Source organism: Trichoderma camerunense (assembly GCF_050948025.1).
Source record: "Trichoderma camerunense strain CBS 138272 chromosome Unknown V8C40scaffold_1, whole genome shotgun sequence".
Classification (NCBI taxonomy): Eukaryota; Fungi; Ascomycota; class Sordariomycetes; order Hypocreales; family Hypocreaceae; genus Trichoderma; species Trichoderma camerunense.
The window spans coordinates 763,148-776,832 of NW_028145369.1; the positions used below are offsets into that span (position 1 = coordinate 763,148).

The 13,685-nt window shown below is 47.8% G+C and overlaps 3 protein-coding genes across 3 annotated transcripts; 1 reads left to right on the forward strand and 2 right to left on the reverse strand.

Annotated features, from left to right (window-relative positions):
* Positions 1-542: 542 nt before the first annotated feature.
* Positions 543-2,089, reverse strand: V8C40DRAFT_4980 (uncharacterized protein). The gene has a single exon (XM_083223037.1). It carries the CDS (start codon positions 2,033-2,035, stop codon positions 650-652), a length of 1,386 nt encoding a protein of 461 aa, XP_083078823.1. The 5' UTR covers positions 2,036-2,089; the 3' UTR covers positions 543-649.
* Positions 2,090-4,900: 2,811 nt separating this feature from the next.
* V8C40DRAFT_279127 (ferric reductase family protein) lies at positions 4,901-7,745 on the forward strand (the record flags this gene model as incomplete). Its single annotated transcript, XM_083221172.1, has 7 exons — positions 4,901-5,341; positions 5,416-5,456; positions 5,533-5,880; positions 5,945-6,183; positions 6,253-6,305; positions 6,380-6,501; positions 6,572-7,745. 7 exons carry the CDS (start codon positions 4,901-4,903, stop codon positions 7,743-7,745), a joined length of 2,418 nt encoding a protein of 805 aa, XP_083078824.1.
* A 351-nt stretch (positions 7,746-8,096) lies between these two features.
* V8C40DRAFT_229321 (transmembrane amino acid transporter protein-domain-containing protein) lies at positions 8,097-10,316 on the reverse strand. The gene has a single exon (XM_083212450.1). It carries the CDS (start codon positions 10,094-10,096, stop codon positions 8,204-8,206), a length of 1,893 nt encoding a protein of 630 aa, XP_083078825.1. The 5' UTR covers positions 10,097-10,316; the 3' UTR covers positions 8,097-8,203.
* Positions 10,317-13,685: the final 3,369 nt, after the last annotated feature.

The window sequence follows — 13,685 nt, forward strand, 5'->3', positions numbered from 1 at the left end:
GAATTAGATATGTAGCTTTTCCATATATTTTTAGTTCAAAATGTTGAAAATAGTTCACTTCAACTTCTTGGCTGCCTTTGTTTTCACGAGTATGTGCAGGTAAGTAAGTATCCGCGGGTAAGCTTTCATCATTAGCTGAGATTATTAAGTCAAAATACTCACCATTTTCAGCTCGCATTAACTTGGTCCCTATGGATGTTATTTACCAGGTCGAATCCACAAATCAAAGCATCTTTCCTTTCAATTCTTATCCATTATGTTCTATTACATATTAGGATGTTACTAAACTTAACTAGATGAATTGCAAGCTTTGTGTGTACTAACTCAAAAGTGACGAACAGATCTTAAAGCGATACATTAGCTCGCTATTTTATCTAGGTATTGTCATACAGGAAGGAATTGAGGGACATTCTAGAGTTGACAAAGCCTAATAAGAGCAATGACAACATAGGTAGGTAAGTATATGAGGTAGTTAATACATATATTCTATGAGTATACAACATTCACAGCAAGCTTCAGATTTGGAATATTCCAATACGTTTCGATCACACATTGTCATTAAGAACTGATATAAAAGAGCTATAGGGGCACAGAAAGCTGGATTGGTCTGCGCACCACTAATAAGGCTATCTACATGTACCATAGACCTCTACCCAACGTATCTTACATACTGCTTCCACAGTGGGTCCTTCTTCAAACCGTTGATGTCGTCCTCGGGCATACATAGAGTTAGAGGAATGAAGGCACCCTCAGCATCGTTAATGATCAAACACCCGGGAATCGGAGCTGCTGTGGGTCTGCGAAAGAAGCACGACCGACCCAGTGGCCCCCAAGATGCCGGCAGAGGCTGCACCTGGCCGGTTGCCGTCACCATGAGATCTGCCCGGGGGTCGTGAGTGCCACCATACAGCAGGCTGGATGTGTCTGGCTCGCGGGCCATGAATGTAGCGAAACTGCGGATGGCCCATGCCGTGTTGGCCTGGTTGAGCTCACGACGCAACACCTGCGCAATCTGTGGCAGGGAGAGTTCGGCCACCTGTCCCAAAGACAGCCGCACCAAGGCGTGGCATACCATGTGTCCCATGTAAGTCAGCGGTACGCCCAGCGCCATACGGCCGTCGATGGCTCGGCCGAGCTTCGACATTCGCTCTGGTGGCTGTCCGTTGGCAATACGCACGGCGCAGAGGCGTTGCCAGGCAAAGGCGGAGAAGATGTCGTTCTCGGATACCATGAGAGAACCCGGCTTGTTGGCTGATGCGTCGTCTTTGACCGACTTAACGAGCCGGGCAAGAGCGTTGACTGGCATCTTGAAGTAGCACCACATCAGCGGGCTCGAGGGCGTCGCCCAAGTGTAGCCGGGTGGTTTCCGCAGGTGGCTGTAGTCCTTGAGAGGCTCACCGAGCGGAATCAGTGGGATAACGAGGCTGCGATCGCGGTTGGCCTGCTCAAGGTCGTCTGCCGGAATCTCCTTTCCGGACATGACGATGGCCAGCAAGTTCAGAAATTGGTAGATGCCAGTGCCGTCAATGATAGTGTGGTGAGTGCTGAGGTTGAGGATCAAGCCGCCGCGCACAAAATTGGCCTGCATAGCGATCACAGGATCAGGACCTTCGAGGCCTCGAGGATGAGGCAACGCCGGCCAGGGCGTCAAGACCGATCCATCCAGCATATTGATCGGCACGCCGGCTGAGATGAGCTTGGCCATGGGCGCAATGAGGTCGTCACAATATTTAACCCTGATGCGGTCCTCGGGCACATCCGCCGGCCACGGCACCGCCTTCAAAATGCCACCGGGTTTAGACTCCCGGGCCACCTGCCATCCTGTCCAAGGAATCTGCTCCTTAATCTTGTCAAAGCCGCTCTGGAGGGCTGCGACGATGGCATCGCGGTCTACATCATTTGGCAGCTTGAATCCAAACAGCAGCTGTGTGTATGCATTGAGTAGTGGGAATTGGGAGATGATGTCGCGATAGAGCTCCGAATCAGTACCAGCAGTATCGCTCTGGGTAGGAAGTGCTTCCACTGCCACTGACATGTTGACTTAGTTTCAGTTTGTATTAACAAGTCAGGAAAGCTTTACCTGTGAAAGATAGTCATAAACCCTATTCTACATTACGATCGCTAGTTTTAATGGAAGTTATACGGAGTGCAGTCTGTATACAATCCGACCGTGTTAGTAGAGTTTGCTGCACTTTCGGAGTTTTGGAGTTTGGGTATTTGGACTTTCGGACTTTCGGACTTTCTTTGTCTTCTGGCGATTTTCTGGTGGGTCGGAGAGTGAGACTCCCATTGTTACCCTGTCCATGCCAGAAAATCAGCAGAGTAATTGTCTTCTTTCACTCTATAGAAGCTATACTTAAGATTAAACATAAAAATTATCATTTCAAAAGAAACAAGAAGAGGAACGTTTGTGAGCAAAATCAGATAGCCTAATGAGCATCAACCGTTGGGTGTGACTGTCGACTTATCTTCGCTCTTGTATTCGTTGTAACAAGGCACTAAATCTGATATAGAATAGAACTCTCTTACGACTCGTATCAATGATGAAGGCGTCAGTTTCGGTCAGTATGCAGGGACGGATAACAACAAGCAAAGAGAACCTGCTTGCCTAGAGATAATACCAGGCAGTCCTGGCAACTTTCGGATGACTTCGCTTCAAGGATAGAGTTTCGAAAATGCGACCAATCAGTTGCTTATATATGTGCTAGAATCCTCTTTTTCCTCACAGACAAGCACTAAGGTAGATAGAGGTTGTGTAAATTATCGATATCTATCCCTGCCTTTAGGCGTAGCCTCTAACTGTTCAAGTTCTCCATCTCACTCTGGCAATTGTCAATGATTATCCACCTGACCGCTGATCTACCGCTTATAATGGAGCCAACCAAAGCGGTGATCTCTTCTATACAAAACATCCATTTTCAGGCACCCAAGCGGAGGTCAGAAAAAGCAAGCCGCAAAATAAATAAGTACATATATTCATCAATATAATAAGCACCCAATCAGCTTATCGAACGCGTGCAGTATGTAAAATAATACCAAGTGTTGGATAAATATACACATAATAGCATTTATTAGAACAAAATAGATATAGTAGCAGTTACTAGAGAAATATAGATATAGGAGCGGTTAGTAGAAAAATATAAATGTAGTAGTAAATATTAGGGGAAATATAGCTAAGTAGCAGATACTTAAAGAACTAGGGTTCGTAGGTGTATTATGCAAGGCACGGGTGTTCGAAATCTTCTTTGCCTCGGGTTTTCCGTCCTTCACTTGGCACCGCAAGTGCATCTCCTCTTATGATCCGATGCAACCCTTTCTTCCAGGAGATCAGCCAAGACAAGATCAGCAGATATGCCTCGGCCCGAGCTTCCGTTTTAGCGTTTCTGAGCAATTATATGGAGCCGGGTATACATAGCCAGGGAATATACATCGGGAGCTTTGCGTGTAATATTGATCGTAATCTTGTACTCAAGACTCTGGGATATAGGAAAAAGCCGGAATGGCAACCCTGCCGACGATGAACAACGCGAGCACAGTTGCTATCATTCAAGCGACCCTTCGATAAGGGCTACCTAACTAGACAACCATTCCCGAAGCGCATTATCTCGCCACCATTAGTAGTTTTGACGAAATCATTGTGCCTAAAGATGGCGTTGCATTTGGGGCGGGTAGGCCGGCAAATCTGTGCGCGAGAGGAGCCCATTTCTGCAACCTCATTTGCAGATAACGAGGATCTAGTGAGAAAGAACTCTTTTAGCATAGGATGTCATGCAAGTATAGTTCGTCCCAAAAAGAATGATAGAGAATTATCTCTATTAGGCATAATTCGCTCAGACGACGACTTACGGCTTTCGGATAAATGTGTCTACTTTCGATCTCATTTAGGTTTCTATGAGGTATATAAGTCTCTGACTTGTGTCCTCTGTGAGTGGATACAATTACCTGATAAATACAATCTCTGAACCATTTTTGTGAAATCTCGGGCGATGTCGGTGGTATCGCTAATGAGCCCAGCCGTTGAGTTGAACCACAAATCCATTGTGGCGTTATGGGACGGCAGCAAGAGTCTAGTATAGGAATAGCAGTAGTATTGAGATGGGTTTTTTATCCTAAATCTATCCAATGTCCAGATAGAAAGCGAATCTCGTTTACCAAGAGCGAGAGCCGACTATCCTAAGAGAGTATTTCGTATGAACAAAAATGGAGAATATTTCGACTATCCTAACCAGGCAAGGCGTTAGTGGGCCGCGCATTGGCAAAAAAACGCTAAAAATGAGAGAGAAAAGATCTAATCTAATCTGATGACTCAAATTCCATCTGATAAGATTAAAGATCAGTTCATCGTTAGCTAAAAGATTGAGTCAATTCCAACGCTAGGCATGAAACAAGAGTTCTAGACTGCAGATCAAGTCCACATCAAGCGGCACATCTCCACCTTATTGAATTTTACATGGCCGGGGTGAAGTCTTTCCGCGGTCTTGTGAATGATCACGGAAGGGCGTGCCAACCTACTGGTTACTAGAATCTGTCCTGTGATGGATCAGGCTCAGTATTCCGAAACTGCCAATCATCACAGAAAGGCAGGCCAGCCTAGTAATAAGGGCATGCTAGCCTGGTGGTTACTAAAGCTTGTGTCGTGATAAATACGAGCCGGTTGAGATGGAGTTTCCCAAGTTATGGTTAGAAGATTAGCTCAACCGTCGGCAACGGCGTGAGAGAGGGCACTGTCATGTGATTCACAACTTGCCTGAGAGTTATATAGTATATATTAATACATGAACTTGGCAATCGCCAAGCCGATCATTATCTCTCGGCATCCAGTTTAGTGAAGTTGTCACCTATCTGCGGCGGGATAGAGATCAACAGCCTAGGACTTGAAAGTCTTTAAGCTACGATAGCCATGAAACACCTTCTCGGGGTCATTCTGACTCTTGTCGGCTTTCTCACGTCACATGGACTCGCTAGAGTCATCAGCAAAGATCAGGAGTGTGTTTCCGCTGTCTTTGGTATTGTCGGAGGTCTCAACTTCGAAGGCATAGGCTACGGCAATTACTACTTGGGGATCTGCCAGAACCCGCTAAAAGTCGTCTCCGTCTACGCCATCTCTAAGACCTATTGCTCGTCCGCTGACCTAGGTCCCGGTTTCGAATATCTCAACTGGGCCTGCCTACAATATGCCGGCGCTGGGCTTATACCAGAGGCAGATGTGGCTGTCAATTTGACTGATGAAGCAATAAGCCGCTATCCTATGCTTGATCAGAAGGATGTAATCGTTCCGAAGAATCTCACAACGCCAGTTCTGGTTACACGAGATTGGTTCGATTTGGGGTTCCGTACGGAGGTGTGTTCTTTCTTATTCCAATTTTGCCCATATCCAAAGCTTTTCTCTCTAACAGCATTAACAATATCATACAGGACACATGGGATTATGAGCTACGTTTGCACCCTACGTATGGGTAAGATTCAGCTACCGCCATCTTGCGCTATTTGTCGGATTGACAAAAATAAAGACTGACTTTTTCAATACTGCAGGTGGGCTATGTACGGATTCTGGGGTGGTATCCTCCTCATCGGAATGCTACGTCGACTCATCACCCACATCATCGAAAGCCGATCATCTCCATTGTCCTCCGATCCTGAAGACCTCGGAGCAGCGGATAGTCGCGAGAAATCAACAGCAGGAACCAAGTCGCTTACATATATGTATTCACGAATCCGCAAGCACCTTACTATTCCAAGCGGTTTACCTCCGTATCACAGCCAACTCTTGTTCGGATGCACCATACCAACTCGCATCGAGTCACTCGTTATCATCTCTTGTTGGATCCTCAATTTTGTTCTTTGCTGCGTAAACTACCGTGGATTCGAGGGTAACCTATAGTAAGTGCTTAAGCCAACAAGTCAAATTAGTGAGATGTGTTGGCTAACACGTGGTTGATGGAAGCTGGTCTGCGGTGTCACCTCAAATATGGCGATACATTTCCGATCGAGCGGGCATCATCGCTTACGCCAACCTACCATTGATGTGGATGTTCAGCGGCCGTAACAATATCTTCATTTGGCTAACAGGCTGGTCATTCTCTACATTCAACCTCTTCCACAGGCATATCGCTCGCATCGCAACGTTACAAGCCATCATTCATTCCGTTGGATACACAGTATTCTATTTCGAAATTGAAGGAGGTATGTTATTCTACATACTTTTCGTAATGTCTCTATAGAAGACCTTTACATTAACAGGATCAAATCTAGCGGAAGGTTACTACTTACAATGGCATGATGCTTGGTTCTACCTAGGAGCTGTGGTAAGACGCTGTTTCTGACCAGCAACTCTCCAAGATCTCTGAATGCTTCATATACTGATGTTGGCCCGCTCTAGGCAACAATTGCGATGAGTATTCTTGTTTTCTCCTCTTTCAGTTGGTTCCGACGCAGGATATATGATTCTTTTCTTCTACTCCATATCCTTTTATCCGTCGTGTTGATTGTGGCTTTGTTCTAGTACGTTCTCCCACCTTAACTTGACATGACTCAATTGTACATCGTTTACTGACCACTGTTGATATCACAGCCACACCAGCATTTTCGACGGGGATTATAATCCATATCTATGGCCTCTCGTTGCTATATGGTGCTTCGATCGTTTCCTGAGAATCGTTCGGGTAGTCTACTGCAATCTCCACGTTCACCTACGCAACAAGACGCTCCATCGTAGTACCGCCACCATCTCCTACGACCAGGACGCGAATTTCATCCAAATTGATATCAACACGCACGTAAAGCCAGGGCCAGGCAAGCACTATTATCTCTACCAGCCCTTCCGCTTCACTGGTTGGGAGAATCACCCTCTCACTTTGGCCTATTGGAGCCAGTCTACGGTAGAAACCAGCCAAAGTCAGCAAAGAGATAGCACAACACATCCGCCTTCAAAAACTGCAGATGTTTCTGTTGTGACACCATCCGAGGCTGGTCCGCAACATACAGCCATTGAAGGCGAGTATCTCCTCTCTTTCTGGATCCGCCCATATGATGGCTGGACCCGCCATCTCCGTGACCAGTGTCTCAAGTCCCAGCCTCTATCTAAGCTCCCTTCGGTCATTACAGAGACTATCCTCCTTGAAGGCCCTTACGGCATCGCAGAGCCCCTGTGGACTTTTGACGAGGTACTTTTTATTGCAGGCGGATCTGGCATCACGGCCATGGTTCCGTACATACTTGACCACATCGCAAGAACCGACTCGTCCAATAAATCGAGCCAGACACGCATACGTGGACTGACACTGATTTGGACCAATCCTAAAGAAGCCTTTATCCGTCAGATTGCCCAGCGGGAACTTGCGGCAGCGCTTAAAAGAGACGATGTCCGGTATGAGTTTTACTGCACAGACTCTGCAAAGGCCGAGGTTGGCTCGTTACCTTCACCGTCGATAGATGAAATTCCGATTGGAGATGCCGAAAAAGGTGCCACGGAAAGCGGTGTATTAAAAAGCAAAGACGAGACAGATATATCTGAATCGGCAGATGGTGCTGACAAGGCCGGTTCTTTGTCTATCACAATGTGCAGGCCTGATATCCCGGCAATCATTGAGAAAGCAGCAGCCTCTGCTGCCGAGTCCGGATCAAGGCTTGCGGTGTTTAGCTGCGGCCCGGGAGGAATGTCCGATCACGCAAGAGAGGCGACGTATCGGGTTATACGTCAACAGAACAATTCTGTTGAGTATTTTGAAGAATCATTCGGGTGGTAGTGATGGTTCGGGAAGTGCTGGGTACCATCTAAAAGTTCTGTTATTATTTAGGCTCTCATGATACTAGTCTTACACGTCATCTTCCGATGTAACATAAATAAATCCGTGTAAAGTATTTTGAAACAAGTGTAAATGCATGTGATTCTATCAATATTGTGATGGGGCTTTAACTTTCCTATTCGATGTGATAGTACATCCCTAGAGACATGCTCAAACGGACAAGAACCTACATAAATCACCATATTCATCGATGAAAATCCTCCAGGTTGCCCCGTTGTCACGAAAATCCATTCAGCAATGATACGTAGAGCGCATGCCACACGAGGAAGAAGAACGAATGCATTTAGAAATCTCCATTAAAGTCAACTCCAACTACAGATCATTTAAGATACAAGACAGGTCGTACACCACCAAGCTACTCAACCTAAAACCTACAAGCTGTTCTACATAATATATCATCAGCCCTGAACCCACTGCGCCACGATCACGGATGTCGTATAGACCATGGCAACAGCTCCAACGACTATCGTCAAGATATCCAAACACTTCTCTCGCTTACTCTCAGCAACACCCTTGAGATGCAAATATGCTGGGTACATGTATACCAAGGGAATGCATGCAAAAGACCCCGTCAGAGCCACAAACTTATCCAGATCGCTTGCACCAACCACCGCAACACCGATACAGACGGCAATAGTCAGTGTTCGAAGGCCATTCTTCTTCCACTTAATTGCCGCACTCTTCTTGCCCGTGGCCCGTTCCCCAAAGATTGACGTCTCCAGGATACGCACGGCAGGAAACAGTTGCACGGGCTCACCTGCTAGTACGGCCAGTGAGTAAAGAAATTGAACTGAGTTGACGACAGGTGAATCCTGAGGGAAGTTGGAAATGATCTGAATCTTGGTATTCTCGCCGAAGGTTGCGTAGCATAGTGCTCCAACCGATGTAAAGATGGCCGTGATGAGGAACATGACGAAGTAGAGCAGGCCCTTGAAATGATGGGGCTTCTTCATGCTAGACTGGATTGGGAGAATCAAGCCGATTCCTTCAAACGTAAAGATGGCTGAGCCAAGAGTCAGAGGAAAGTCCCTTGGGTTGAACAGCTTTACGCTTGGTTCGATGCCGTGCCTAGCTAGACTTCCAATATCGTAGTACCAGATATACACAAGCCCAATGAGAATGAACACGTCTGCCACCAGGGCAACAGGACCTAGTTTGGAGATGTTGCGGATCAAGGCGAGGGGAATGAGGGGGAGGAACTGAAGCCCAATTAGCCCTGACACTCCAAGATGGCCGACGCCCTTGGTCACGGCATCGAGGAAAGAGAAGAGATTTTCTGCCGTGAAAATGATGCCCGAGCAGACAAACCCAAGTTGGGAAATAGCAATTGATGCAAGTATCAAGCTTCGGAACCGAGGACCGACGATGGCTTCACCAATCTCCCCGTAACCACCGCCATACTTGTGACGGCAATCAAGCAGCAAACGGAAGCAGAAGCAATTGACCAAAGATACGGAAATCAGCGCAAGCGACGAAAAGAGGATGCCTCCATTGCGAAATGCTTTGGGAAGAAACAAGATGCCCGTGCCAATAAAGGCCTTGATGAGCGTGAAGAAGGTCTTGACCGTGCTAGCGTCACCCTCACGGCTCATGCGCCGGGAGCTCTTCCGCCGATCAGCTTTGGGCCGCGCAAGCAGTGGACGTTGTTCATCAATGATGGCTTCTTCAGACTCCTCAGTGACGGCAGATTCTTCCTCATCTTCGTCGGTATCCTCGAGGGCCTCACCGGCAAAGCTGCCGTAAAGGTCGAGGAAATCGACAAAGGTGCTGGCCACGACGAGTCCACTCTGCTGCCGCTGTCGAGCCCGGCGACGCAGGTGCTGCCGCCTGAAGCCACCCGGTTCAAGCTGTTCAGCATGTGACAATTCACCAGCTGGTCCCAGGTGGGGCGAAGGATGATGAGAAAAGGTATTGGATCGGCGAATTGAGCTGGCTCGGGCCTTGATCTTGAACATGTCGCGATGGATGTCACCGCCTTGGAGCTTCAGCGAAGACTCTAGAGTCTCCAGAGTCGGGGTTGCATCACTGCTTCCCTCTTGCCCGTTGCCATTGTTGGGAGCAGCTAGCTCTGTCGCAGAGGCCGCGGGAGACTCAAACAGATCTTGGCTCGCCGATGAAGGAGCGACAATGGGCTCTACGACGACCTCGATGGGCTCGGTAGCCAGGCTCACTTCCGGGTCGGCAGAATAGCCCTCTGGGAGATGGCGGTCGAGAATGGCGGCTTGACGATGAACGCCGTCGGAACTGCTCGGGCTGTCGACTGAAGCCCCCACGAGATCCGGTTCGGACATGATGTCGATGACGACGTTGTTTCACCGCTCCACACTGGGGAAGCACAGCACAGCGCCGCTGGCAAGGGTCTGTAGATTGATAAGAAGACAATTGGATATAGGAAATGTTAGCTGGCTAGTCCGTAAGCCATCCCAAATGGATCGTGGACAAATGCACGGCCCATTGAGCGGGAAGTTGGTGATGGTGAGAGAGCGAAGGAGATGGAATCGTGAGACTTGGATGACTTCAGTTGGGGGTCAAGCAGCTACGGAGGATCGGCAGGCGGATCGCCGGATTGAGGAGCAGAAACCGGAGCTCGGTGTACCGCCAGGTATCCGCTACTGTCCCGCAGCAGCAACGGTACCCTATCGATACACTGAGGCCCCGCTTTGTTCAGTGAGACTTCAGCGGCTGCAGGCGGCTGAAGCGCTGCGGCTGAGTGGCAAATCTGGTCTTTGCAGCGCTGTGATTCGTCGAGGTGGCCGCTGCCGTCTGCGGGCGGGACCTGAAGAGGTGTCGCTTGGGTAGCATCTCGCGTACCGGCTACTTGTATTGCTACCCTGGAAAGGACGGAATGAAACCGATGATTTCATCGTGCCTACATAGGTTGGAAGATGGCAGGATGGTCTTACATGCAACAAATAATAGCAGTGAATGACCAATTTGTTTGCGGCTTTGAACCGCGTTCTATGTCATCTAAGACAATTGTTTGCGTCACAGTGTGGGATGTTGTGTTTCGGTTGGTCATCTATTACCCTGAGATCCGAGCAACAATGTTGACTGCCACGCCAGTGGCTGCTTGCATTAAACTTGTGCTTCATAGATCAGCTTTCGGGATTTAACTGGAGCATAGCTTTGTCAAGACCAAATTTTACTCTCTAGGGTAGCAAACCGGTAATGGCGAGTATATCTCGTACACGGAATGATTTGTTGTGGCTAGGTATTTACAATCACTCAGTTACTGCGGCGGATACGCAGGAGATGGGCGATATGTTAGTATTCTTTAAAATTCAATCCTCTCTACCAAGACATATTGAACTATTATTCCCGTGCTCTTCTTACATTGTACCATTTTGCTTTTCACTGGGCTTACTCCGTAGTGTTCACTGATAAGATCCGGTCAAATCTGAGACAGTCGAGGTCGCCTCGGAAAATCTTGGGGACCGATCCACAGCAACATCCTCCCAGCTAGATAGATGACTAGGTGCCTTGCTTGATTGCCTAGCTGTTGAGCTGATAGTTACACTCAAGTAATATGGATAGGAGCGATGCTATTCTGACATCGGGTCAAGCTATCGCCTCCAAGATCCAGGTGACTCTGAAGCTTGTATCAAGTTAAACAAGCAGGAGGGGTAACACGGAAACATCAGTATGTTCGTGATTCATTTACTACCAATTGAAAGTCGAAAACGCGGTAGCGTTTACCCAATCTCATACTCACCGTCTTTTAGGCAAATAAACTTTATGATAGCAACGATAAAATAGGCTAGACAATGTGCCTTAAATGAAGTGAGTGAACCCTACCTAGCATTATAACAGAGCTAGCCGTAGAGGATTATAACTTGGACTTTATGATGAATCAGGACGTCGGAGTGCATGCGCCATCATATGGCACTTAGCTGTAGTCCCCCGTCTCAACGCCACCAAGGGAGATATCAGCCCCCTTGCATTCATCTAGCAGCGTCTAAGACCCAAACACCTTTTTTTGGCCACGCATTCAAGACAGTGGTTCTTGATAACGAACGTCGTTTGTCGGCCGAACTGAGACCTGCCTACCTACATCTACAAGCACGTGGTCACCAATGACCTGGTAGTTGGTCCTCAAGCGGTGAATGCAGGCCACAAGCGATGCATTTAATTTAAGAGTCTACTATAGCGAAATACTGAGGACTACTAGTTCTTTTCTATATGATGGCGAACGTATATGGGAATAATCTGGGGCTAATGATCTAGCAAAAGAAAACCCAAAGCTCAATTGCCAAATCAAGGATAAGTCAACACATAGGAGTAACATTCTGCTGTAGCGTAGTGACTTGTTCCTGTTCTATTTGGTTTGCGTTTTTGTGATTCATCGATCAAGCGTGTCCTATGCAGGGAGAGCGTAGCTTCAACCCGGTTAGAACACTAAGATCCCTCGCCTGAATCGAGTCAGCACGGCCTTTACGTTGTGCGACAACAGACCCCTTGCATAACACCGACAATACGGCATTGTAATACAAGCCTTTGTTGGGAGATTAGGGTGTGTGGACCTCATTTTTGACAATACGGTACACACACTCCATATGGCCGAGTGTTACAGACCACAAGCCCACATTTACATGTCAAAGCGCAGCCACGGTATCGAGATCCCCTCCGCAAAGTCCCCAATTTCAATTCTCTACCCGGCGTTAATGCTGGGCTTGTCCTCGGGATCAAACCTTGCTCCGACGTTACTCTGAAAGGAAAGCATTCAATGCGTCTCAAGTTGCTGCCTGCCCTTAACAGCGGCCGGCCGACGAAGCTAGCTTGAGAAGAGAAGCTGAGTCGGCCGGTAGCATCGGGGGCGTTGGCTGGGTGTGTCAAAACAAGGGCGGCCCAGGTTAATCTAAAAGACAATCTAAGGCTGCCAGACTAATGCAGCTCATCCGTTGGTGTGGGACGGGGAGGGATGGGGATTTGACAGCTGTGAGTGACGATCGGACCGGCGATTTTGCTCCTGTTATTGTGTTCGGGGCGATCGGAACACTCAATCTCGCCGCTACTTTGTTGTCCTTCCTTTCTTAGGTATCCAAACGGGATTGACCAAGTAGTAATTTGTATTTGTCTTGTCTTTTAGTTTTCTGGCTTCATACTTGATGCTCCGATAACGCCCGAGAGCCATGGCTGAGCACATTTCTTTTTCCTGCGGTCTTAGATGTGCATTAAGTTCAATGTTGTTGTTCCTTCAACTAGGTCGAATTCGATTTCAGCTGCGTCAGTGCGCATGCCCGGGCAGCGATATCCGGGCAATCCCAGAGCTAATATTTTGGTGTGGCTAGGCAGAGCTGACAATCAAGAAACTGGGGGTTGATTTCTAGCCGCCTCACTTACAAGGGTCAATGTGAGCTTACACATATTCGTGCTACTCAATATTTATGCAAATTTGTTTTGAGTCCGCCTTTGGATGGTGCTGGAATTGTTGAGTTGGTTTATATTCAAGTCTTTCTTTTTTTCTTTCTGTTTCTCATTTTGCCACTTCCAAGGCTGTAAGCGAAGGACAGTTGAGGCTTAAGCCATCTGAGCTGCTCAGCCGTAACATGGATATCAAATCTACCTTGTCTGCCAGAGCTCTCGGCTTTTGACCGTCTACCTTTCCGTCTTCCAAGGCAGAGAATGGAGAGCACTGGTTAATATCGGGATGTAATTGGATGTTCTTATGCGCTGGTGGCTGTCAGGCATGCCGACGACCGCGGAATCGCCCCGCTATGATGCTACTCAGCTCATACGACTTGTAAGACTCGAACGATCGCTGCCCTGTTTGTACTCGTACCTGAACTTGAATGAATCGTGTTGATCCGCCAACTCATTCCCACAAGGTTGTTCCCTTCTCCCGCCGGACCGTCGCTGGTCTAGACTATCTTTTGACGCAAG